We start from the raw sequence: 27,613 nt of genomic DNA on the forward strand, positions 1-27,613 counted from the left end.
GAAGGAAGGGAGGGAAATAGAAAGGAAGGAAGGAAGAAAAAAGGAAGGAAGGATGGATGGATGAATGGATGGAAGGAAGGAAATAAAAATAGCATCCTATTTGTATCCAGTCAGCTCTGCTGGGCAGGAATGAGAGGAGAGGATGGAGCTGTTTACTGAGATGGAAAACCTCAGGAAAAGTGGCCTGTTTTATAAGAGTCCTAGTGCCTGCTCCTGGGATCTTTAGCAGAGGGCTGCAATGGAACAGGTGTGAACAATAGGGATTCCTGACACCCTGGGAAACTCTTCCCAAGCAAATTCGTGACCTTTATTTTTAAGTACCCTGCCTGACAAACCAAATGCCCACTTCTAGTTTGTGATCTCCAGGTGGTCCCCGATCTTCTGCTTGGGCAGATGATAAAATGCCATGCTGAGAGTAAGCTCTAAACTGACCCCAGGAGAACTTACGACAGGGAAGGAAAGTCCCAGCAGCATGGACCATCTCCATTCTGGCTTTGAGACTTTATGCCCAGGCCTGGCTTCCTCTTCCACAGTCCTTTAGTTAGGGACTCGTGTATGCCACGCCTGTGCTAGACGGGAAGGAGAGTATGAAAAGATGTAGCTCTGCCAAGGGAGGCTCTGTCTGGTGGGCATCTGAGTTCCTGCCAAAGGGTGTGATGTTCTGTGCCCAGCTTCATTTGTTTGATGCGCTTTGATCTGTTTAGCCCACAGCCAGCTGGTAATGATGTGGTGATTTATGCTTCTGGACATAACAGCGCTGGCAGCGCTTGCCTGAGCTGATGTCTGGGAGGTGTGTGTGTGGTATGCGTGTGTGTGTGCGTGTGTGTGTGCGCATGTGTGTGCACACACACACGTACTAACTCTCACTAAGGGTTTTGCAAGGGGCTGGGATCAAAATGGAGCTGAACAAGGCCTGTGAAATTGAGTTCTAATCTCAGACCTGAGGCTCTCCTCCTGCCCATGAAACTTTACATCTTGCTGGTGCCCTGCTTAAGCAAGCAGCGATCCTGCAACCCAGCTCCTTTCTTTCCTGAGTGTGAAGTGGGCAAATTGCACCACCCATGTCCTCCTCTACCTCAGGCGAGCCTTCCTGTTTACACGCCTTAGGATCTAGGCCTGAGTGGTTCTGAACATTGTGCTGATAGCAATTCTTTTTCTCACGAGATGGCTGGAATAGCTGCTTTTAGGGTAGCAGCCATGAACATAAGTGTCTGCTTTTCTCAATTACTCAGAAAAACACGACCTGTCCTTTTCTTCCGTCTGTCTCTCTTCTAAGCATGCCTTTTCTAACCCCGTGGACTTCACTCTTTCCTGAATGCTCCCTCCCCACCCTGCGGCTGATGGTCCATATCATGACTGCCCTCCATGCTGGCTCAGCTCAAAGAACATCTTTCTCTCTCAATTTTTTCTTTTCTTCATCTTTGTCCTCTGCACAAATGCTGAGAATTTTTTTTACCTCACCCCTTCAGGATTTTTATAAACTCAAATAAAATTCCTCCCCTAACTTCAAAACATTGCTGAAGGAAAACAACAGGATTGATTTTGAATCTTATAGCATACATTTTCAAAGTTGTCCACGGCTTAGGATGTGCACTGATTTTTACTTCTCAGAGTTGGCTATGTTCTTTGTCTCACTGGGTCTCAAAGTGTGATTCCTAAGGCGTGACATGGGAGTTTGATAGAAGTGAAAACTCTCAGACCCAGGCCCAGGTAGAGGGGACAGGACCTGCGTTTTAATAAGTTCCACAGATGGTCTTATGTTTGGTCAAGTCTGCCTATTTTAGGGGCTCATTGACATATGATGCAGAAGGTGGTCCCTGATGTACTATAGTGTTCTTAAGAAACCCATAGGCAAAAAGTCTGAGTACCGTGGGACTTGGTTTAGCCTAACATAAAGATCATGATGGAGAACTGAGTGGCATTTAGCAACGTGTTACACAGGCTTATTAAAAATAAAATTCTCCTCCTTTGCCAGCAATTAAGGTGACTTGATTTTTGTTGATAAGGGAGTGGGATATTTTTGTCTCACAAGGGACATCCGGGTTTGCTTATTGGAAAAGAAATAGCTCAGGGGCTTGAGCCCATGACCATTGGCATCCAGTCTGAGAAGGCTGTCAGAAGGAACTGGGTGAGGGATGGAATGACGGCCCCTGTGAAAATTACATCTTGGAGGAGAAGGACTTTTGAGGTTGTTTAATGGGACAGGGGTCAACTCAGGTGTGTGTGTGGGGAGTGTCCTTGGCAGTTCAGGAGGAGTTAGAGGCCCAGTTGTTTGAGATGTCATAGAAACCCAAGCATGTGATCCTTAGTTGAACCCGTCCACTCTTCCTGTGGTTTATAATGTGAATCCCACAGCAGAGAAAAGAGAGAAGGATTTGCAGAGCCAGAATCCAGTGCTAGCCTGCCCATTCACTAGTCCTGGTGACACCAAACCATTAAGCTCTTCCTCAGATGAAAACAGGAATACTATTCACCTCAAGAGATACTGTAAATCCAAATGGAAATGATGGGAGTAGAGCTGCTACCCCTGCCTGGCATAGAACACAAAATTGATAACTGTCAGTGTCTCTGTCTTTAGGCTTTTTCTGTTTGTTTGTCTAGTCTGGGTGGAGTATAATATGTGTTCTCTAATTGAATAGTCACATTGGCATGTCTTAATCTCACCCATACTTTTGGTTCTTGTTAACTGCTCTTCCCTGATTTAGTATCTAGGGTGTTTTAACGAGAGCAGATGTACAGAATCCTTGCATCCCCATATCTCCAGTGGCTGCTAGGGCACCAGACAGGAAGAGTCGGATGGGGCTCCCTTGACTATCACCACGGGAACCTGTTCTATGTTGGATAGATGGCTGACTGGACCAATGCACCAGTACTTGAATTTAGAGCATGCACAGATGTGGCAGGTTGCAAATGAAATTAGATTCTCACCAGCACACATGACAAGCATGTGGAAAGAGGAACGAAGACCGTGGTGGTAGAGAGATCTCTGTACTCTCCTTCATCTTGGTCCATTTTCCACTGCCATCACAAATACCGTGGGCTGAAGGAATTTACAAAGCAACAAATATTTGAGTTCTGATTCTGAAGGCTAGAAGTTGAAGAGCCAGCGTCTGGTGAGAAGCCTCTGAGATGACTGCGGGGCCAGAAAGCACACGTGATTTCCTAACACCTCTTAGGATATTGCATCAGTCACCAGGGTTCTGACCCTAGACCATGTCACCTCTTACTATGCCCGGCCACCCAGCACTGCTAGGCTGGGATTAAGTTTCTAGCCAGTGTATTCCAGTTTGGGGTGATTTTACTTTTCCTGTCCTCCAGTGGGAAGCCCTCCTGACCTGTGGGAGTGATTCACAGTATAGCCATGTTCTTCCCTCTGCTTTCCCCGCTAGGATGTACCACAGCCCTCTTATCTCCCAGGACATCCCCATCTCCATCCTCCATCTCAGGCATTCCTGTCTTCCTGGAAATCTACCACTACTCACGACAGGCCACAGGGACCCTTCACACTTGACAGTTTGGATAACATTACTAATAATACTATAAAAATAAGTTTTGCCAGTGAGCCCTGGGTTCCCCGAGGTCAGGTTCTGGCAGTGTAGTCAGGAGTTTTACCTGGAAAAACTAAATGCTTCTCACAACAGCAACTTACATAATAGTGCAACTTACATGATAGAAGCTCAGTGCCAGGTCTTGGGTCTCAGATGAGTTTGAGGTTGTATCCACACTCACAGCCACTCACATCTAGCACCATTCAGGTGGAGGGGATTCAGGAAGACGAAACTGATGGCTGGATCTGAGCATCAGAGCCATGCATTGCATCTCCATAAAAAACTTAGAGTAGTCAGGAAAAGGGAGCAACGAAGAGGTCAAACTAAGTCAGTTTCACTGTTCATTAACATGTCACTTCATTCTATAAGGGACTGGTACGTAGAGCAAAGCTAGCAAAATGTCCTAGAATATGGCAGGACTTAGACAAGCAAGCAAAGCTGAAATCAGGATTAGGGAAGAAAAAAGCTTACACAGTTCTTTCTGTGTGACTCGGCTTCCCTCAACTGACAAAAGTATTTTTTTCCAAGTTGTCTTCTCAGGTTGCAAGGGCTTCTTTGGTTTTTTTTTATTCCTGTCAATGCTCATTTCAAGCCAGGCTGAGCAAGCAGGAAAGCCATCCTATCTTCTGAAAGGCTTTGCGAATGTTCTCAGAGAGAATATCCTGGAAGGTCCACCATCCCAGCGACTCTCAAATGATGAGCCCTGATGAGTCATCACTACAGATTGGGTTTCTTCTCTACATGAGGCTGATTCAGAGTTGGCTTGACAACCAAACTGGAGGGTACAATGAGGCAATGCCCAGTGGGGAGAAACAGCACAAGGGTAGTGATGCTTTTTATGTCTGTGGGTAGAGCCTGCAGTAGGCGGCCTAAGCTCTGCTTTTGCAAGGAACAGACAAGCCCAGGACCCTTCTCTTCCACGCTTCCAGCTTGAGGTAGAATAGATGGGGGTTCCTGTTCACCTTGATTGTGTGTCAGTGAGGCCCACTGATCATTAGATGTTGAACATTGGTGGATGTCATGGCTCACGGCTCTGGCATAAGATCATACTGAACTCATTTTTCAGACCTGCGTTACTAGTTACTTCATCTTAGTTAATGTTAAGAATATTTTCTAATAGAGCCTCTCTGCTGGCGCAAAGGAATCCAATCAGACCAGATTAAACCAAATTAAATGCCCGAGTTTAATAGACGGCAGACTCCCGGGTGGCCAGAGCATGGCAGGGGGAAGACAAAGGGAGCACACACATGCAAACCCAAAACCATGTGTTCCTTTTTTTACCCAGTGGGAGTGGTTGTGACCCTTCCCAGGGAGGGGTCAGCACTTGGTGGGCTGGGAAGTTCCTGGAAAAGTTCTACTGCTCAAAATCAGGTCTGGTAAAACACAGTCTCCAGAGCCTCTTGCTAACCCCAGCCAGTTTCAAGCATATTTTACAGGTCACTTCCCCTGGTTCACAATCCTGTTGGAATGAGTCCTGGTCACCCTGCTCTTATCAGTGAGGATGCTGCCCCTACTCATAACTGTATTCCAGGCTCTAGGTGCCAGGCAGGTGACCTTCCCAATCTTCCATCTGCTGCTTACTTGCTTTTGCTGAGGCTAGGGACAATAGAGGAGAGGGTCAGACTGCGGCCTGGCTCTTGGCTAAGAGCAGTCAATGTTCCCCAGACTTCCTGTTTCTATCTCCCTTTGTTGTGTTAGTAGCATCTGTGTGAACCTGGGAGGACCTTGTGCATATTGGGCAACTGCTCCACCGCTGAGCTATATTCTCAAGACCTCGACCCCCTAATTTAAAAAAAAAAAAAAACGTTTTGAGACAAAGACAGGGTGTCATTAAGTTATCTAGTCTGACTCTGATCTTACTCTGTAGCCCTGGCTGGCCATGAACGTGTGATCCTCTTGACTCAACCTCCTGAGTGTCTAAGATTCCAGACCTGTACCACCACGGTCCACTCTTTTCTTCTTAAATGCAAATGAGCTATGTTGGAAGGCATGGAATTTGGATCCATGGATTTGGTTGTGCTGCCCATCCTTCCTGAGGAATGGTAGTCATATTTAATGTGAAGGTGGGGGCCATGAGCAGGGCTGTGCACATTTATCTGGAGTTTGTCATTCATTCAGGGCATGATAAATATTTTTGAATGGATCTTGAGAGCACATATGGCGATACAAGGATATCAATGTCTTTGTATCTGTCTTCCTGTGCTTTTCCAAATATTCTTGGCTTCAGACACACTCTGCATGGTGCACTGTGGGAGCCTGACCGCTGATCATTAAATAAATATTGTTCCTAGGCTTTAGGCACTGAGCAGAGCAGTTTTTTGTTGCCTATTTGGCAGAGAATCTACACATATGTGGGTGTAGAGTTGAAATGGAAGAAGAAAGACTATAAGCCTTAGATGCAGGCAATCGGTGCCACAGGAGGGGATAAAGCTAGAAAGGTGGGGGGCAGGAAAAGGGGGCTATGATGGTAGTCTCCACTTGGAAAATACCATCTAAGCAAGGTAGTTAGCAGCGATATTGAAGGAGTCTTTCTCCCGGCTCATCGTCTTGCTTTTCTGATGCTGTTTGGGTCTTTGTAAGTTGACAGGGAGGTGAAGTCAAGCCCTTTTGGGCAGTTCTGAGCTTTCTCTTATCTGGTACTTAGGGAGTGTATGTGGACACTCACTCCAGCTTCTCTGGGAGGGCCATCGGGTCTGCCGTTCACTTATGAGGCTTCTCAAGGGAGTCCACCTGCAGAGGGTCCCTGGACATAACCCAGAGCTTGGGACAAACAGCAGATTTGGGCAGATGACCCCATACGAAGCCAGACTTTGCCTTAGGCTGTTCTCACTGTATATTTTCCCCTGTAGCTGGCATCTCAGCTGCCTTTACACTTACTCAGGTGTCGGGGCTTCCAAAACATGGGCGGCAGTGTTTTGGGTTCAGTTTTGGTTACAAAGCCGTGTGCACCTGCCTGGTTTACTGCCACAACTGTTCGGTCTCCTGAAGCTTTCATGGTACTCTGCTGTCCTTCCTAATGGCCTGGATTGTTTGTGGCTTGGCTGCCACATCAAAGCCCCTTTCGGTGTTTGGTGTTGGGACACTGTGAGTTAATTTTCCCACCATCTCACTAACCTTTGTTTCTTTGGAAAGTCCGTACTTGGAAATTTGCTTATAGACAATTTTATTGGCATATTTATTTTAGGGAAAACATGTAGCAAGCATGCCAGGGATGACGGGGAATATAATTTTAGAAAGCTGTTTCTGACACACCAGCACACCCCATTGCCTTCCCTCCTTGGTGGGACTCTGCTCCAGTGGATCTGGGATGCAGCCAAGATCAGTGTGACCATCAAATTGGTTTCTTACTAACTATACTTGTATACATATAGATGGAGAGACACAGCCACCTCCCTAACTGGCCCGTCTGTCAAGGCTGCTGCATTCCTCTAAGAAGCAAGTTCTGTTGCCCAGCCAGCCTCTCCCCTCCCCCCGTATCCCCACAGTACCCTATATGCGTGCTGTGCATGGGGAGTTGGCAGCAGTGTGAGCCAAACCCTTTTCCCCATGATCGTACATTATGAGAAGATTCTCCTGCCTGCTGATTCTCACAGTCACATCTGCAGCCTTAGCCATTGAATCTGCCATGAGCAGAGGCGCACTTCAGCTTCGGACAGAGCAAAAGCAGGAGTGTCGTGAGAAGAACAGAATAGGGCGCTAGTTTTGAACGACTCTGAGATCCATGCTTTGTGAAATTTACTTTAGTAAAGATATAGGGAGCGGTGGGTCATCTCTCAAAAGCGCTGTTCGGTTGGTCTAAACTGTTGTCTGGGCACAGAAATTTGAACAGTTCCCTCAATGAGTCTAGCATTCTACCAGGCGCAACTGACTAATGTTGAGTGTGGGGCTCAACTTGGCGAGGGGAGAACAGTACTTCTTGAGTCTTACAAGGAGTGCTCTCTCATCACACAGGGTAAGTATGATGTATGATCGGGGGCAGGTCTTAGATCTGGATCTAACACGTATTTTATATGCACACATGTGTGTGTGTGTGTCCACAATCATAACAAGCAAACACAATAGCTAACTCTTCCCTATCCCTTTGATAAAATATTTTTACTAAATATAAACATGGCACATGCTTATTCTAAATTATTGCCTTTATGCAGAAGTATAAAAAGGTAGCAAATCTGAATTATTGCCTTTATTCAGAACCAAAAAAAGGTAACAAATTTTTCTCAAATGTGCCACAAAGGAAAATAATTATTTTCACATCTGGCAGTATATATTTTATATTCGTCTCTGACATGCTCGTATACATATATATGCTTGTCAGGCAGCTCAACACTGACAGACTCTTGCATATATAACTAGAATCTGTGTGTTTTGTGCTAACAGTATAGCATGGATGCCTTTCCATACTTCTGCAGTTGTCTGGACACACTTTGCTGAATTCAAGATCTAATTAACCTGATAAATGGAGCGACTATTAAAGCTTTGTGTTTGTGTGCCTGTGTGCGTGTGTGTGGTATGTATGATGTATCTAGGTGTGTGGTATGTGTATGCCTGTGTGGTGTGTATGTTGTATTTGTGTGTGTAGTGTGTATGTGTGTGTATGGATGTGGTGTGGTGTGAGTGGTGTGTGTGTGTATGTGTGTGTATATGGGTGTGTGTGTATGTATGTAATACAAAACTCATAATACATGAAGGTTTTTCTGCTGCTGAAGAGCTTGGTTGTGCCCAAGCCCACAGACAATGGGCCCTCAAACCTATCTAAAGGTGTGTGGCCTGGAAACGGAAGGGCTTAGTCAGCTGGGTGTGATCACTCCTTGTAGTACTTTTCTCTGTGGCAATGTTGTTCCTCTCTTTAAGCCCTCCACAAGGCCCTGTTGACACTAATCTCTGGACCAGGAGGGCAGCGGGTAAACAGCAGTAACAATAAGAAAAGAGCTTTGTCTCAGACAGCAGAGCTGTCCATTGTTGGGGGCACGCATTCCCGTCTGGTGGGTCTGGGATCTTACATCCCTAAGGAAGTCAGTAGCATGTATTTATATTTGAAATCTCATAACTGTTTACCAGTATAGGCAGCTAATTATTTAACACTTACAAGCTTGTGGCCCCAAATGAACCAGACCTTCATACAGATTGGCCAGAAGCCTGCCTGCGATGCCTGGTCTAGATGCTGTCGGTGGCATTTTGTGTCTCTCCAGTTTACTTTAGTTCTAGAAACATCAGCGGACCACATTATTCAGAGTGGCAGTCAGTAGTCAGTAGAATAGAAATATGAAAATTAAAAATTAAAGGTCTTGCCTTGGATGGGGCAGGTTGCAGCTGATTGCCAACTGTTCTGAAAAATCCATCCCAGACCAGGAGCCACCAAGGCACTTGGAATTTCTCAGGAATGTATTTTCTCAGACATATACCATCCTTGCTGAGGTCGAACTCTGCATTTGTAGCCTGCAATTCAGAAAACCCTCTAGGTAGTTCTGGTCTCTGCTGAAGCTGGAGAGCTGGGTCTGCAAGGAGAATGAAGTGAAACACAGGCCGGCACCTGGGATGTACCGTGAAATGCACTTATGCATTAACCTGAAGACTAAATCAGGGTCGGTCTGGTGAAGACCTAGGAGGATGTTTGCGCGAGAGCATGTGAAGGGTGTTATATTGAAAGATGGCGTGGGAACTGTCATCATTGAGGTTTGGAAATGTACCCCAATGGCCTGTGTGTCTAAGGCTTTGTGCTCAGAGTGGCACTCCTGGGGAGGGTGAGACCTTTAAAGGGGGACCCTGCTAGCCAGCCTTTCATCTTTGAAGGGACTGTAGGATCCCAGTCCCTTCCAAATTTCTGCTTGCTTCTTGGTTATGGTATGACTTAGTTGTGCATTACTAAGACCTCCTACCAATGCCATCTGACACTAGAGGCCCCTGGACTGAACAAAATGGATCTTTACTCTTTGCAAATGAGTCCCTTCAGGCAGCTGCTGTAGTGACAGAAAGCCGACTAACACGTAGTGAAAGATTAAGTTAATGTCAGGACTTTGATTCCAAGCCAAGCGAGTTGGATCATACATTGTAGGCTGTTCCTGGAAACCACTCAGCAGGGAAGCATGGTGTCTGTGCTTCATAGGGGACAGTCATTCCGGCTGTCACATCACTTCTGGGTAGAGGCAACTCTCCTGGCACCCCACTGGCCTAGATTTTGATGACTGCCTCTCCTGATATAACTTGGATCTGGGTCAGCAATTCCCATCCTTGGCTAAGGTTTTTGGGAGGGGAGTCTCAAGACTTGGTCTGAAATAGCAATCCAGGGAGAATGTGCCTTCCTAAGGCTAGCAGTTAGGTGATCCTTGTGTTCACAGCCATTGCAATGGTCTTTGTAACCCTGCTTTGAAGGCAGCCAATTGCTTTCTACAGTAAAGGTATGAGGGTTTTTTTTTCCTTTTCCTTTTCTTTTTTTTGTGGAAAAAGATTGTTCTATTTTTCAGAGGTATACAGTGTCTAAGAAGGAAACAGTTTGAACTTAAGGGCTGGAGAAGAACACACGAGCATGTCCAGCTCCAGTCAGGTCCTGTGGAGGCCCGGAAACGTGAGCCGGTTTCCACATTGACCACAGGTCAGAGAGTGTGGAGCTTTCCTCTAGTTCCTTTAAGGTTATTGTGCTTCTACCTCAAAATGAAGGTCCCACCTAGTTGTTGCTCAGAGAGTTCTGCTCGCTCAAGCTTATTGTCAACAGGTGTGGCTGATTGCCAGACCTAGCACAATCTAGCTCTAGGAATAGAGGAGTAGATTTGTTCCTACCTTAAACAAAAGTCTAAGGATCCAACCAAGTTCCAGTTCCCTTTATGGAGATAACTTGGGACTCCACCCAGGGAGTGGTTTGCCTACAGAATGTTTTGGTCTAGGGTGTGGGCCTGACTTGTTTTGTTCTAGCAACAGAATGTTTAACTATGACTTTAGACCGCAACTTTCAATTTGTCTGTTCATTTCCTTATATCATGTTAATGCGGCCTTTTGCCTTACTCCTACCTTTTGGGGCCAGGAGTATTTTAAGCAGTTGGAAATTACATGCAGGTGAGTTTTCAGTGCACACTGGAACTCCCTCCCGATACTATTCTGTGTTTCTCCATTTTATTATTTTCATCCACATCATCATGTTCTTTACTATATTTCTAAATCCCCATGCCCTTACCCTGGTGAGAGGCATTTTTTGTCCAGGCTGGTCCCCGACAAGGTTCGTGAGTCTGAGTGTGGCCGAGGAGTTCTCCAGAGGTGAGGTGCGGTTCTGCTCTGTGGCAGGCCTGCTTTGCTTGGAGGAAGGAATTCAGTGCAGACTGTTTGTGTTCAATAGTGATTTTACCAAAGGCCATAGAAGATGAGAGAAATATGGGCGCTAATAGAGCCCTGGGCCCTACCCTGAGATGAGAATCTTGTTACTTTAGTCCTTGATATGGAGGTAGTGATTCAGTTTCTGTGTTTGAGATGTTGCGATGTGTGCAGTAGCACCTCCCCCTGCTGGTCATTTTGTATAATGCAGCAAAAGTAGAACCACCGTGGGATGATTCCAAAGCCAGGAACAAGGTTGAAATGTGCAAATGCTGTGAACTTTTGTTTACCCCAGAGATAGCCATGACTCCTTTCACCATTTGTAAAATGGTTCTGTAAAATGATATTCCTGAGACTATCAGGAGGCTGATATTCTCATGTCCTTCTGTGTCAACATCATACGCAGTAATGATTACACTAGCAATCTCTTCTGCCTGCCGTTGGTAGTTTTTCTTAAAACCAAAACGAACAGTATTTTCTTGTTGGTTGGACTGTATGTCATTCCAACAGATATCACAAACATTTATGTCTGTCTTTCATGGATATAGAAAACAACACATATCAGTCTTAATGGAAGTAAAAATATTATTTAGCAATGTCTGGAAGATGACTCAGTGTATAAAAGTATCTGCAGTGCAAGCAAGTCTGAGGACCTGAGATCAAATGCCCAGAACCCAGATAAAAGCTAGCTGCCTAGTAGGAGCCTCCATAATCCCAGTGCTTCTCCAAGGAGATGGACGATAGAGACAGGAGAATCCCACGAGTTCCTGGGCCAGCTATCTTTGCATACACAGTGGAAAAACAACAGAGACCCAGGTTGAAGGATGTTCTTCATTAGACTCTCTGAGTAAAACTGGCAAGAACTAGAACCTCAACCTAGTACATATAGAGAGGTTAACCAGATTGTCTCTAACAGATCCCCACACAAATGGCCATCCTTGTGAACCAAGCCAGTTTTACTCAGATATTCTAATGAAGGTGACTGACTGTCAGAGTGGCAAGGTGGTTAGTGGTAGCACGGAAATACTCTGGAACACATGTAAAATTTAAAATTTACGTTAAAACAAGTAAATTTATCAGGGCATGGTGTTGCACACCTTTAATCCCAGCACTATGGAGGCAGAGGCAGGTGGCCCTCTGTGAGTTCAAGGCCAGCCTATTTTACAAAGAGAGTTCCAGGACAGCCAGAGCTGTTACACAGGGAAACACTATTTTGATAAAACAATTTTTTATATAAAATATATTTTGATCATATTTTTTCCTGTCCTCAAGTTCTTTTCAACTCTCTACCACCCAACTTAATGTTCTCTCTCTCTCTCTCTCTCTCTCTCTCTCTCTCTCTCTCTCTCTCTCTCTCTGACACACAAAACAAAAACCAAAAAAAAAAAAAAGAAAAAGAAAGTCAAACTAAACCCACCAAACAAGCAAATAGAAAAGCATACAAAAATCTGGAGTCTGTTTTGTTTCAGCTCTTGAGCATGAGGCCTGCCCTGGAGTGTGGTTCATTACAGAAAACTGATCCTTCCTCTCTTGACAGCTACCATTTACAAAAGGTTTCTTGGTTAGAGGTGGGACTTTGTGTTCTCTTCCACTTCTTTTGCTGGGATTTGCCTGTCTAGAATATAATTGTGATGGTCTTCTGCTTGTTGTCAGTCCCTCTGGGTTCACGTGTGGATCAGGCCTGTTGGATCTGAAAGACGGCATTTCCTTGATGTTCTCCATCATCCCTGGCTCTCATGATCTTTCTGTCCTCTCTTCCATGCGGATCCCTTGAGGGAGAGTTTGATGTAGGCTTCCAATTTAGGGCTGAGGACTCTAAGGTCTCTCACTGCACTTTGTCCAGTTGTGGGTCTCTTGGTTAATAGCTGTCTACTGCAAGAGGCAGCTTCTCTGACAAGGGTTGAGTGGTGCACTGATCTCTATGGTTATAGCATATGGCATTAGGAGTCATTTGATTGTCATGTTCATTTAGCAGAATAGCAGTAGTAGGCTTCCCCCTAACTCCTACTACTGATCTAGTCCCTGGCCTCATTACTGCTGTCAGGTATGGATTATATCTCAGAGTGGGCCTTAAAGTCAACAAAAAAGTGCTTGGTTATTCCTACAGCATTTGTACTTCATTTGTATCCATATGTCTTGCAGGTAGGTTGCTGTTGTAGGCTGTAGGGTTTATAGCTGGGTAATATTAATCATTAATTTTCTCTTCCAGTAGTGCGAAAAGTACCCTCAAGCACCATGAATGCTAGTCAGTAGGGAATAGCTTCTAGTTGGGTACCAGCTAGATTTCTCCATGTTTATTGACTCTAGAAGGTTACAGCAATAGGGCTTTTCCTTCAGCAACAGGGTTTTACCTCCAGGTTGTAGGGGGTAACCAGTAAATAGCATTGCCAATATTGCCTGTGATTTCTGTTTGTATGGTCCCCTTTAATGTGCCTTATTGTTAACTGTGTCCTCTGTTTTTCCCACAGTTGCCAATGAAGCAGGAGATAAGAATGCCCGTCCACTTGCCCGCTTCTCCCGTGAGTAAATCTTGCTTCACTCTTCCTCGGCTCCTTTAGAACATGTTCACTCGAGGCCTTTGCTCACGTAATTCACTCTATGAGTCTGTTAGGTGTGCTTGAACAGCGATGTAGAAAGCGCCCTCCTATTGGTTAATATTGCACTTGAGTTCCATCATACGTGAGCTGCTCCTGGTCATGAACTTTTTGGTCCTCGGAACTGTGGGCTCCAAGCTGTGCTTGAGAGTTTTGCTTTTTGAAGCTTAGTTTCCAGAGCAGCAGAATCAGCTTGCTTTTGAGAAAGGTAGAGCTCCTAGGCTCCCCTCCAAACCTCCTAACCCAGGGCCTGCATTTTAACAAATCCCTAGTTGTTTCTTGTTCACAGTATAGTTTGAGAGGGGCTATGTAAGGCATATCCTCAGAGTGCACTGCAGGGAGGAGGGTGTTCAGTGGTGCTGGAGGGAGGATGCCTGTAGCTACGATGCCTATCCATGTGTAAAGAAGCATCATTGCAACTCACCGTGAATTTATGCACTTACATCACTGTCTTGGAGACACTTTGCAGTTCATATGGATTGAATGGCTTTCCCTGGGCTTAAGAATATTCTCAGGGTTGTAGCCAGGCTGTTGTTTCCCACCCAATTTTTCCAGGTCTTGATCTTGATAAGATAGTAGCCATCAAAAGCTCCTCAAAGGCTTCCAGGCCCATATGATCAGTAAATTCCATAGCAAGTTTGTGGATGCCCTGGAATTAATGGGTTCCAGTGAAGTCATTGGGGATGCTGGAGCCAGAGAAGGGCTGTGCAGAGATGCTTGCAAGCCTATTCTCTCTCCTTCAAGTTGAGAAGTGGAGATTCCCCTGACCCCAATACAATTATTGCTTTACTTGATTTTCCTTAATTTTATTTATGCTTTTCTAGGCCCTGTATTTCCATCTGAAAAATGGAATTAATAACTTTTATAAAATTGTTAACATTGCATCCCATCATTGCTCTACCCCATATGGGGTTGATAAGATCAGAGTGTGACATGGCCAGGGTGATCTTAACACGTCAAGTTAAGTATGATTTTTCTATTTATAGGAATTCCTCTAAACACTGCCTTCTCACTCTTTTCACAAAGTTTTTCAATTTTAGGGTCGATTTCCCAGAGATGGATTTTATAGGACTCTGATGATACATTCTGATGAAGGAGCACTGAATGTTGAATTGTAGACTCTGCAATGACTACTCCTCGCAGGCTCTGTTTCTCACTGCCCTCCCACCTGGAATCATTATTTCCAAAACAAGTATGTCAGTGAGGATGATGGATATGGCTTCGTCCCTTTTATTTTTCATCTCTTGAGCAACAGTCAGGGGGATGAATAATCTGGAGTGGTAACTTGATCATACCACGTGCAGGATTTTTCTCGATGGGAATTCCTGACACATGACAGGTGTGCGAAGAGAAAGGGTCCTTAAGCTACGAAGACAGGAAGCTTGGAGCAGTCCCTTTATGGACGGAAAAGGTGGTTTCGTGTAGGTAGCTTCTATAACTTCTAAGCTATGTGACTGATTTAAAAAGATGACATGCCACGTGACAGCATATTAGCTAGAGATAAGTGAGCACACCAGGGGGGAAGTCTATACAGCAATAGTGGTTCCCAGTAATCTTTCAAGGTGAGGCTGACTCAGAGCAGGAGAGGAAAGTGTTATGACAGAGTAGAGTATCCTCGGAGAAAGTCCGAGGGCATGGTAGGCACTGTCTCTTTTTGTAGCATGTACTAGAGAGAGGGGGAATTAGGTGGAATTCAGGAAGAGAAGAAAATTCTCATTGTACCATTGTTGGGTTGCCACTCTCCGTGTACCACACTAGAAGGATGGTAGGATGAAGCACTCAGCGTGGGAAGAGGGCGAGAACCCGGATGATACTCTGGATATGGGAAGATAAAGAACTGGCTTCTTTCTGTCTTTTGCTTTTTAACAAGACAGAGATAGGTGGAAAGCCCAGCTAGGGTGTGTTATTCAGTGAGGCGAGCAGGAGCCTGTGCTCTGAGGTCTGGACCCAACGGGGAGGAAGGGAGCACCGGGGCAAAGAATGGGCCCTGGGAGACTGTGGGTCCTATTTTCCCTTCATTTCAACCTCTAGCTTTGACTTTTGACCTGGCAGGCTTCAATCAGAGCTGTGGGTAGATGGTAGTGCTGATGCCATCATTTGAAAACGGCACCTGTTGTGAGGGTAGCCATGCTGAGACAAGAGCCCTATCACCACCATCCTGGCCCTTCGCTCCTGTGTATGGAGGGGTCAGAAGGGCCGACGTGGAAAGAAAGTGATTTCTAATCTTGAAAAAGAAAAGCTACTTTCCATGTCAGGGAATACCGGCCACATGTAGTGTTCAGGTCTGGCCACAGTGTGGCAGAATAAGCTCAGACTGTGATGTACTCCTTACTCCCGGAGCCCCAAGACACTGCAGGCTGCTTTGGGCTAGTTCTGTGAAGGAGGTCCAGGGCACTCAAGAGACATGCAGAGGACACAGTGGTCCCAAAGTTTATTTAGTCACACAGTTTTCTTCTGAAGTTATCATTGCTTCTCTAGAAGATGGGAGAATGAGTTCTCCCTGATATGAGCAATCATTGAGAGAAAATAGTAGCTTTTGGACTGGAGAGATGGGTTAGTGTTTAAGAAGGCACTGGTTGTTCTTCATTTCCAGAACGCACGAGGTGGCTCAGACCTGCCATAATTCTAGTCCTAGGGGACCCTATGCCCTCTTCTGGCTGCACACAGATACAGGCAAAACGCCTTCACACATAAAATAAAAATTAAAAGAAAATAATGGTTTCTGAAGAAGTAGGAGAAATTGATGGAAATTAGTAATGCCTTTAGATTGGCACATCTTATTTGGGAGGGTAAAAAATAGATACTGATGGTATCATGTTTTAATGGCTACATAATGAAAGAATTTGGGTTATGCACTACGGGGAATTGGATTTGAAGTTTCCTAAATTTGACTTTAAAAAAATGGCAGATTCTGTTTTTCAAGTGTTTGCATTCTTCCCATCCCACATGTTCTTTTAGAGTGTGAGACTGATAAACCTCACACCGAGACCTAAGCCTGCGTATTCTCCTGTAAATGTAGCAGAAATAATGTGATGTGTCTTGGTAAATTGTATCATCAAAGACAGTGTGGCTTTCACCTGCTGCGAGCTGGGATGTACTTAGGGCACTGTCACCTTGCTGTGAGGAGTGGGAAAGAGGAAGTCTAGTGAGATAGAAAATGTTTGAGAAAACAACTCTCTATTCGAAACAAATCACACACATACACACACACACACACACACACACACAGACACACACACACATACACACACACTCACACTGCTTTCATCCCTACTCATGCCAAAACATGCTGAGTAGAAAACTTGGATGCTCAGCCTCACAAAGCTGCAATAAGGTAGAACAATACCCTTGCGAGGGGGACCTCAGAAAAGATCAGCTGGGGGAGTGCTGGCTTTCCTCTGCATTCTGGTTCTAACTGTCAGGAGCTGAGCATCCTTCTGCCTTCCTGCTGAGTGCCATCAGAGGGTCCTGGTGGAGAGCTACCACAACGTTGCCCAGTCACCTTGTTGTCATCCTTACCAGTGATTCAGTAGAGACCACACATGACAAGGAATTTTACCTCTCTCTCCCTTTTCTGGGTATTAATGGAAGAGTGGCAGCCTGGTGGGGACCTTGGACTTGCACATTCGCTTTGTAGTAACGAGGCAGAATCCCATCTTTCTCTGCTTGTGTGTCAGAGTCAGAACAATGAAATCCATGCCCAGGCACATTCAGTCAATCTTCTAAAAAAAATTCAAGAGGAGTCTTGAAAGCAGTCAGAGAAAAAAGACAGCTGACTGGTAGAGGGAAAGCAATTTGAATTATGGCAGATTCCTCACCAGAAGCCTTGGAAACATAGTGTTTTCAGGTGTTGAAAGGAAAGAACTGACAGCCCAGAAACCTGCAACCAACAGGATGTTCCTGAGGAATGAAGCAATAATCGACACATTATAAGATGAAGGAAAAACGTGGGCTGAAGGAAGACTAAAGGAAGTTCCTGAACAAAGGGAAACTTGAAATGAGGAGCCTTGCAGGACCAGGAAGGGAAGGACAGCAGATACCAAGTACAAGGAAATAAAGTTTCATCCCTTTGTTTTCCAAATTACTTATGGTATTTGAAGACAAATCACAAAATCACCTGATATGGTTCTGAGTGTACATAAAGCAAATACCACAATTAGTATGAGTACTGTTGAATCTATAATTATATTTTACATTGTGAAAACAAAGGGATATAAGTGGATAGAAGGGTTCTATACTTAAATTGGCAAAAACAATCACCCTAGAAGACATTTTAGTAGTATGTATTGTTACATCGTTTATCCAATATATAATTCAACATTCAGTATGCCTACTTAGAAAACTACAGAGATACCCTGTAGAGAGAATGGAATTCTAAAAACATTCAAGTAAGTCACAGGAGGAATAGAGGGATGAAAAAACAGGCAAAACAAATGTAAGTTCCTAGTAATGTAATAACTACATTATATGCAAATGATCTAAGCATAACAATTAATGGGCAGATTTTCATATTAGATTAGAAAACATGACCAACTATGTATTGCTTATAAGAAACAAATGGAACCATTTAAGCAAGTTGAAAGTTGGCCATATTAGCCTTAATCAGTGGAAATCTCTAGTGCATCCTCAGATCAGTAAGATGTTAGAGACCAGGAAAGCAGGAGTCAGGAACACTATGTCATGGTACTGATCAGCTCACCAAGAAGACACCAACCTCATTTGTTGTTTACCAGCGACTGAGATCATGTGAAGCAGAATCTGACAGAGTTCAAATGAGAAACAGGTAGTTAGCTACACAATTATAGCTGGAGGCTTCAACACACCTCCTTCCATCATACACAGAACATACCGAAGGAAGATAATAGAATTCAACACTACCAACAATCAGTAGCATTTAAGTTAAGTTGTTAAGTGAATAGTTCATTCAGTAACTGCCAAATATGTATTTTCTTCCAAAGTATGCAAAAAGCACATCCAAAAAAGTATCACAAAACAATCTTAAGAGATTTAAAAGAATAGACATTATGCAGAATGTGATCTCTAACTATAATGAAACCAATAAGAAAAACCTAAGAGGCAGACCTTAAAACAATTGGAAGTTAACACCACACTTCAGTCATGAAGATGAGGTCTAAAGAGGAATGAAATTATGCTGTGTTAAGCCAGGATAAAGATGCAGTTTGTCAAAGTTTATGGTATTCAACATTTATACTTTTCTCAAAAGAGTTGAGGGGAAAGTTTGTTGCACCTGAATGTATACATGTGTTTAAAAAAATAGCCTAAAGCCAATAGTAAGAGTTTTTAAAAAGAGCGAAACAAACCCAAATCAAGGACCATAAGTCAATTACAAAGAGAAGAGCAATAATTAGGGACATTAAAAAATCAAGATACATGGATGTACTGTAAAAGATAGACTATGTTTATGATGGCAGATATAAAGAAGATATAAAAATATAAAGATATATCTTTATATATAAAGATATAAAGATATAAAGCTCTATACTCAAAGCCAAGCAACAATATAGCTGCCTTAGTACATATTGTGATGCTGTCACAGTGAAGAAACAGACTAAAAATGAATCCCCAAGTGTTAAACCGCACTTGACTGTGAGAAAAAAAAGACAACAAAGAATAGGTTCTTTGAAAGGTCCATAAGATTGAGAAACTTCTAGCAAATCACAAATATAGGAAATGAAACATGATACCATGATCAGCAGGTATCAGAGGAACAATAAGATATTCTGAACATCTCTGCAGTAGATACTTTCTAGAGGTTTGATGAAATATACTTCACTCCTTCAAAAATACACAACCTATCTAAACTGAAACACATTTAATAGCAATGTCACTATTATGTGATTAGAAACTCCCCTAATATAAATTTAAGGTCCATGTGTGCTGTGGGATAATGCTTTTGTACACTGTAAAGATTTGTCACTCATATTGGTTTAATAAAATGCTGATTGGCCAGTAGCCAGGCAGGAAGTATAGGCAGAACAACCAGACTAAGGGAATTCTTGGAAGAGGAAAGGCAGAGAGACGCAGTTGCCACCCAGACACAGAGGAAGCAAAATGAGAATGCCTTACTGAGGAAAGGTACCAAGCCACTTGGCTGCACATAGATAAGAATTATGAGTTAATTTAAGTTGTAAGGACTAGTTAATAATAAGCCTGAGTCAATAGGTAAAACAGTTTATTATTAATATAAGCCTTTGAATGTTTCTTTGGGACTGCATGGTTGTGGGACCAGGTGGGGCAGAGACTTCTGTCTACACACGTGCTGTGACTGGAAACTGCAAATGAAAGCTAATGAGCATCAGCTCTCTACTGTTTCTTTTAGAAAACTGAAGGCTAATTTAATGAAGCTACCATTGCCTTGATGCTAAAATAAGACAAGGATGGCACCAGAAGAGATTACAGACCAAAGCCTTGTAACTATAGATGCATTAGAGTATTAGCAAATAGTCCCTAATAATATGTGTGTATTTGAATAGTAGATTTTAATCAGCTGGGGTTAACTCTAGGGATATCAAGATCATTGACTGTTTTAAGTCAATATAGCCCACTATACTAACAGGCTAAAGTAGAAAAATCATACAATATCATTGTCATTGTTGCAGAAAGAACACTGAGAACCACGCAGCAACTACCCATAGTAAAAATAATTTCAGATTTTAGGGTGGTCTGTTGATTAGATAAAAGGTATGTACAATTTGAACCTCTCTAGCTCACTGAAGAACAAAAAGATGAATGCCTTCTCCTACACTTGGGGACAAAGCAAAGATGTCATATCATAACATCCTTATTTAACATTTTTTAAAGTTCTAGTTGATGCCTCAATGGATAAATAATAAATTTAAAAAGCCTACCAGAAAGAAAGAAACACAGATTTACCGCTTACAAATGACATTATTATTTCTATGTAGAAAAATATTGAAGAATCTATTCAAAGTTCAACATCTAGTAAGTGAGTTAGTAATGCTGTATTGTACAAGATAAAATGTAATCCTATTATATTGTTGTATACTGGGAAGAAAATTGACACAATGATGTTTTTAAGTACTCTAACGAGGTTGAATGTAAAGATGTAGACCCAAGATTTATACAGACACTGCAGTACTCATGAGAGAAATCCTAGAACCTCAAAGTGCAAGCCATCAGATAATGCACGCTTTCTTAACCATGGGAAAATATTCTAGATAGGTGATTTGACATTGTGTGAATACATACCTGGAAGATATCTATACAATGATGCCATTATGGTATGACATCTTGAACTGCCATTGTATGTATAGTCTGTTATTAACCAAACTGTTACATGGTACATGACCTTGCTGTGCTCATAAATTGAAAGGTACAACATATTAAAATCATTAGTTGTCCCTATGTTGATACCCATATTTAACATAATTCCCACCAAAATACCATCAAGATTTTATATAGATATAAATTAGAGCTTTATAAATTCTGTAATTTATATAGAAAAATAAACAAAACTATAAAGTCAAACAATTTTGAGGAAAAACTTAAGGACTAGCCTATTTGATTTCAAGACACAATAATAAAGATGAAGTGCTGGTGAGGGGATACAACCACAAGTTAGCAAAATAGAATGACAAACCCAGAAATGGACTCACAGGAACATGCATAACATCTTCAACAACACTGCAAGAGCAATTCAATGGAGAAAATATGGCCTTTTCAGCAAGTTGTACTGGAATATTGGATATCTGTAGACAAGCTACACGGACATAGCAATAAAACAACTCTAGTGGCCTATTACTATAAGTCACTGGTGTATATTAGATTCCTGACACATGGTACATATTAGGTTTTGGCCAAGCTTGAGCTGTAGCCCAGTTGGCAGAAGTGCCCCATCCTGCATATGCTGAGCTGAGTAGAGCTCCATCGCCACCTCATGGGATTGAGGGAGCTGTTAACATTCTTACATTTGCAGGTGCAGCTCTTGGATTCCTCAAAGGAACAGTGTCTTAGTTGGGTTTTCTATTGTTGTGAAGAGACACCATGGTCATGGCAACTCTTATAAAGGAAAACATTTAATTGGGGGGAAGGGAGCCTACAATTTCAGAGGTTTAGTCTATTATCTTCATGGTGGGACATGGTGATACATAGGTACACATGGCTCTGTAGAAGAAGCTGAGATTTCTATATCTTGACCTTCAGACAACAGGAAGTGCACTGTCTCTCTGGGCATAGCTTGAGCATAGGAGACCTCAAAGTGCACCCCCACAGAGACATACTTCCTCCAACAATACCATACCCACTCCAAGAAGGCCACATCTGTTAATAGTGCCTTTCCCTTTGGGAGTCATTTTCTTTCTAACCACCACAGAAGGTCTGTCTTCCATATCAATATTCTTGTGAAGCTCAGTTTCCTAATCTAACAGAGCAGGTAGGAAGGCAGGACAAAGAGTGAGCTACTTGAGTCAGACACCTGAAACACATAATATAACAGAATCTTCTGGGGAAGAAGACAAGGTGAATGAGATGTTCATACAAGATTTTCATGTGGTGCCTACAATCTGAGATTCAGACAGCTTAGAAACATAAAAACAATCTTAGGAGTCAACCTTGGGTGCAGAGGTATAAAGATGGATAACTCACAATTCTCTTCCTTAAGAAGCTTATTGTCAGCAGATGACCTACTCTATTTTATCACCAGCAAGGCATTTTCAAGCAATTGGTTTCTAACACATTTATTTTTGACCACAGAACCCATGCTGTTTAAGGTCTGGGGTTAGTATGTCATAATCTTCTAGGTATTCACAGTACTTTTGTATGTACTGTACCTCTAAATTCATCCCTACCAAGTTTTTATAATGAAGTTAAAAATTAGCCCTGAAACTTCCCAAAGGAATAGTAGGTAGGTTTACAAGTGAGTCATCTAGCAGATGGTGAGATATGAATATTTGCATGCTTTACAGACATTAATTTGTTTCAAGACAGTTATGCATTAAAAATTTCCCTTAACGTTGGGGGTGGGGTGTGAGTCCCTGAAATGAGTGCAGTTATAATTGTAGACAACTTCAAAAATGCTCCCCTGTAACTCCCATCTATTCATCCAACCAATGCACTCAAATATTACGATAACATTATCAGATGTCTGTCAAGTAGAGTTTTAGAATGCTATTGGAAACAATGGATCCACAATCCGGTCTGCATCACTACTCTGTTGAATAGACTCATTCTTTTTATATGAAGAAAGAACAATCAAGAGTTTTCCTCTTAGAATTGATGGTCTCACTGTCTAATGATCTGCTGCACCATGTTAATCTGTAAATAGACTTTGAGGACAGTGCAGGAGCCTGCATGACCAGGAGACTGTGCTTTAAAACACCCCCCTCTGCTCTATCCGATCACTGTTTGGGCTTGGTGTGGTTTGCTGCTTTATTGGAATAATGAACTGTTTAAATACAAACGCCACTCTTATGGTTCTTCCTGCCAATTTTATCTGGAAGCCCACGTAGTGATTGGAACCCAGAGCAATTTTGCCTTGTGAAAACTACTGTGATATGGAAGGGTTTAGGTTGATGGGGGGGAATTCAAAATGCAACAAAATATAAAGGAATAGGAGAGTTAAATGGCATCCTAAGGACCACGAGGGAAAAGGCAGACTTGTGCAGAAATGGCTTAATATGGAAGCCCAAAGGAAACATGTAGATGTTATTTGTACTCTCCTACAGAAGCAAGAGGACCCAGCCCCGTGGCCGGGAGCAGAAGTCTGTAAAGAAGAGAAGCAGGTGGCTTTAAACATGGCACAAAGGAAACAATGCCAAGAGGACAAGCACCCAGTGTAGGGATTAAAGTCCACACTGAAACACAGAAATGGCTCTGGGAAGATAAACTGGAAGACAATGTCTCAATGTGAGGGGAAAATGATGAATCAAACATTCTGAGAAAAGGGAGATGGAGATCATAGGAGAACTGGTGCAAAGAATGAATCATAGGTTAAGAAAGTTGATCCCCAAAGGAAAAACCCGCCAGAGTCGCCTCTTAACTCCTTATAGTATACAGTACCTAAAATCAGAACTTAATTAAAATTTAATAATTCTTTGTTTTAGTTATTATTTGCATATATCCCATCAGCCAAATGTCATTCTTATAAGGAATTACTCAAGCATCTATTTTGGTGAATCAAAACGTGTGTCAAAATAAATTCTATAGGCTGCAATTTTCTGTACATTATGGCTATTCAGAATATGAAATTTGGGTAGTTTTAATTGAGATGTTTTTAGATTTAGACAAAATTCTCAGAATAGTAGGCTTGAGGAAAATGTAAAATATGACTACTATTTTTATATTTTATTGGTATATGTTAACACGATAATACTTATTATATTTAAGAATGTATATTAATGAAATTAGTTTCATTTGTTTGTCTTTAGTAAATGTAGCTTCTAGGAAGTTTAAAGTGACACATAGCTTTTATCTATTCTATTGCACAGTGTTGCTCTAGAGCATACGTTAGGATGCTAAAGAGCCTCTGAGCACCAAAACCAGGTAAACAGGTATAATGAAAAATGCAGTTCTTAGCAGTGAGACATCTCCGTGTTCATATGCCTCAGCAAGAGAAAACTAGTTCATCGAGTGACAGTGAACAAAGGGGAGAGAAGGCAGGTAATTCCACTATTTCATGCTGAGAAACATCCATGGATATTAGGACGTTACCGATGCTGATATGGAGATAAAGGAAATGGAATATACAATTTTGAAGTTAAAGGTCGTTGTTATAATTCTTCAGTTCATGGTAAAGCACATCACTGTCATATGTGGTTTCAAGAAACAAGGGGGCTAAATAGATGGCTCAGTGGTTAAGAGCACTAGCGGTCCCTCCAGATGACCTAGCTTTAATTTTCATCACCTACATGGCTCCTCACAACTGTCCATAACTCCAAGTTCAGGGGGGATCTGACACCCTCTCTGGCTTCCATGGGAACTGCATGCATGTGGGGCACAGATACACATACAGGCAAAACAGTCATACACATAAAAATAAAACAAAACTTAAAAGGAAAAACATATAAAAATGGAATGAAATGTCTTAGGAAACTACAAAGGACAAGATTACCTTGATAATTTCATTTGTCTAAAAAAACATAATTCCAAAGCAAAGTGTGTAATTTCCTATTACCATGTTATACAATGTGACAGTTCTGTAATACCTATATATATAGAGAGAGATGGTCCTTAGCTTTTTGTTTAAAAACAAAAGAGAAATAATTTCAAAGATGACATGGATTGAATGAGAGACTAGTTGAGATTAGATAAAGATTAAATAGAGCATGTCCTCTTAACTAGTTGGTTTATTTATTTACTTTATTTTTTGTGTATGTGTGTTTTGCCTGCATGTATGTCTGTGTACCACATGACTGCCTGGTGCCTGAGGAATTAAGAAGAGGGTGGTAATTCCCATAGAACTGGAGTTACAGGCAATTGTGGGCTGCCATGTGGGTGCTGGGAATTGAACCCAGGTCCTCTGGAAGAAGAGAAAGTGCTCTTAATTGGTAAGCCATCTCTTCAAATCTTTCTTAACTAGTTTTTAAATTTACTGTTAACATTGTATGACAGAATGATATTATATATTAGTGACCATTTATATAACTATTGTTCCCAAGAAAATAAAACCTATAAAGAAATTAAGAAAAGTCTCTATGATGACAGTAACCGTCCTTCACTCACTCCCTCCCCCTAAAGAAAATAAACAAAATTAAAATACCTTTCAAAATAAAACAATTTCTATGGACAGGGAAGGTAGTTTGGTGGTTAAAGGAACTTGCCACCAAACCTGAGGACTTGGGTTCTATCCCCAGGATCCACCTAGTGGAAGGGAAGAATGAAGTTCCACAAGCTGTCTTCCAATTTCATGCATACACCCCTCCCATACACTCTAATAACTGTAATGTAAAAATAGACAGCTTTTGAACAGATGGAGGAAAGACAACTTTCTTTAATGTCTTTTTGGAAAGTGTATTCAGTGTGAAATTGACATGCCTAGAGGGTAGCAGGCAGCCTTGTTCTTTGACTAAATATTAGTGTGAAAGTAGGGGATGGAAATACCAATTCAACAAACAAAAAAATTAGTGGTGAGAAAAGCAGCAGAGTTTATCAGTCCCAGAATCAGCTCCGCCAAAGGCAAGGAGACTCACCAGTCCTCAAGAGAGCAGCTGTCCACGAACAAGGCTGTGATGACGGAATGCTGCATGCTGGTCCTCTCTTACACACCACCTCTGGTCACACGGTGGTTGGACCCATTTACCTATGCTAGTGAGGACACGCCCACTTAGAATGTCAATCTGTTCAACAGTGCACAACCCTTCTGTCCACCTCCTCACCAGCATCTGTGATCTGTTGTCTTAGTGAGATAGTGGACCCTCACTGTAGCTTTAATTTGTACTTCTCACGGCCAGTAAGGTTGAACATCTCTGTGTTGACTGTTAGTTTCTAAAGCTGACTTGGGGGACCAGCCTCCAGAAAGCACCAGGGTGTGTAAAGAAAATCCATAAATGCAGCAATAGCTCAGGAAAAATTTTCATCTGTATAAAGGTTAGGCTTTTTCTATCTGAGGGGGAAGAAAGAGACACAGTCGCTTTCTGATGGTAACTTTCTCTTTACTTTGTCTTGAAAATTTTCTCTTTGAAAAATCTCTCTTGCTCCTCTATGCAGCTTCCCAATCAGCTCTACATTCTTCTACTTCACCTTCTACAGCCTCCATCTCTCTCTACACCCTTCCTCTGCTCGTTCTCTGGACAGTTGCAGCTCTGCTTCCTTTTGCTGCTTTTCTCTCTCTCTGGATCCCCAGTGCTTCTCTCTCAGCCAAACTCTGAACAAATATAAGTCACATTTTTAGGGTCTAACCCATTCTCATGACACAAGATAAATCATGTGGTTTCTCTTAGGCTAGGGATGTCACATCAACCCATGTACGTAGCTCTAAGTTGGTGAGGGTTCCCAGACAGTCAACAATTGGCTGAACTTTGAGGTTGAGTAGTACGTGCAGACTAATGTTACTTCAAACTCAGACCTTGAGTCAGCAAAACAACACCTGAGAAAATGACTTGGTATATTTATCTCTAGTGACAAGCAGATATTTGTGTCTAGGGGTAACCAGCCTGGCTGGTCTCAATCTGCTCTGAAGTCTAAAGTTAGTTGTCTGTGTACAAGTCTCTTGGTGACTGAGAATCCTATGTCAGTCTGAGTAATGTAAAATACCCTAGTATTATGTCTATTCATCAGAATTATACAGGATCATCTTTCTGACCATCCACAGCTATATGTGTGCCCAGTAAGTGTAAAACACACCACCAAAAGGCTGTGGAAAGAACCCCATAGTTGTTCTTAATAGGGAGGCATAGCAGTGGGGTTTGAGAAAGCTACAGACAGGAACATCCACAGCCAATAACCTCACAGCTTTGCCAAGTGGGGCCACAAATAGGAAATTATTCGTCTAGTGGGTCCATTTGTTAAACCGCTGTACAACTAGTTGTCAGTGCTGTACATTCCCACAGCCCTCCGCAAGTTTCTATTTCAGCTTTTGAGAACTGTTAGCTTCCTTAGTCTATTCTTTGGGGTGCTTGAGTTCTTGCTTTTTAGTTTTTTTCAGTCCCTTGTGGGTCGATATTTAGCACCTGAAAGATGTATATAGTTCATAAAAGTTTTTTTCCCACTCAGTAAGCTGTCGCTCCCTCATGTAAAAACTTGCTTTGCATATCTTTAATTTCATGAGGTCCCACTTGTCATGCATTGGTATAGTACTTAACTATACTTATATCCTGAAGTGTTTCTCCTACTGTTTTCTCTAATAGTTTCAGAGTTTTAGGAATTTTGCCTTTGATGAGAGTCGGGGGGGGGAGGGTTACTTTCATTTTGCATATGGCTTTGGAACCATAGTGATACAAACTGTAGAGTGCTGTCATCAAAATAGATACATCATCAAAACAGACACTTCTCTTTAGGAGACTCAGAAGTAAACACACACACACACAGCTGCCTAATTTTTTTTCTTTTCATTTTAAGATGAATATAATTACTTTAGTTTCCTTTTTCTTTCCTTCTTCCAAACCTTTCCACACAGGCTTCCTTAGTTCTTAGTATTTTTCAATTCGTGGCCTCACGTTTCATTAATTTGTGTTATATATATTCCTAAATATAACC

At 42.3% G+C, this 27,613-nt stretch overlaps 1 protein-coding gene across 7 annotated transcripts in view; it reads left to right on the forward strand.

Annotated features, from left to right (window-relative positions):
* Pde1c (phosphodiesterase 1C) overlaps positions 1 to 27,613 on the forward strand; it is a 445,757-nt gene that overhangs the window by 73,674 nt on the left and 344,470 nt on the right. For all 7 annotated transcript variants that reach the window (XR_007233288.3, XR_007233289.3, XM_048440405.3 and 4 more), the window contains exon 2: positions 13,316 to 13,366. Coding sequence is in view for 5 of the 7 variants with exons in the window: in XM_048440405.3 (XP_048296362.3) it covers positions 13,316 to 13,366 (51 nt within the window). In the remaining 2 variants the exon portion in view is untranslated. The remainder of the gene's footprint in view (positions 1 to 13,315; positions 13,367 to 27,613) is intronic.

This window comes from Myodes glareolus, chromosome 6 (genome assembly GCF_982192425.1).
Source record: "Myodes glareolus chromosome 6, mMyoGla1.1, whole genome shotgun sequence".
Lineage (NCBI taxonomy): Eukaryota > Metazoa > Chordata > Mammalia > Rodentia > Cricetidae > Myodes > Myodes glareolus.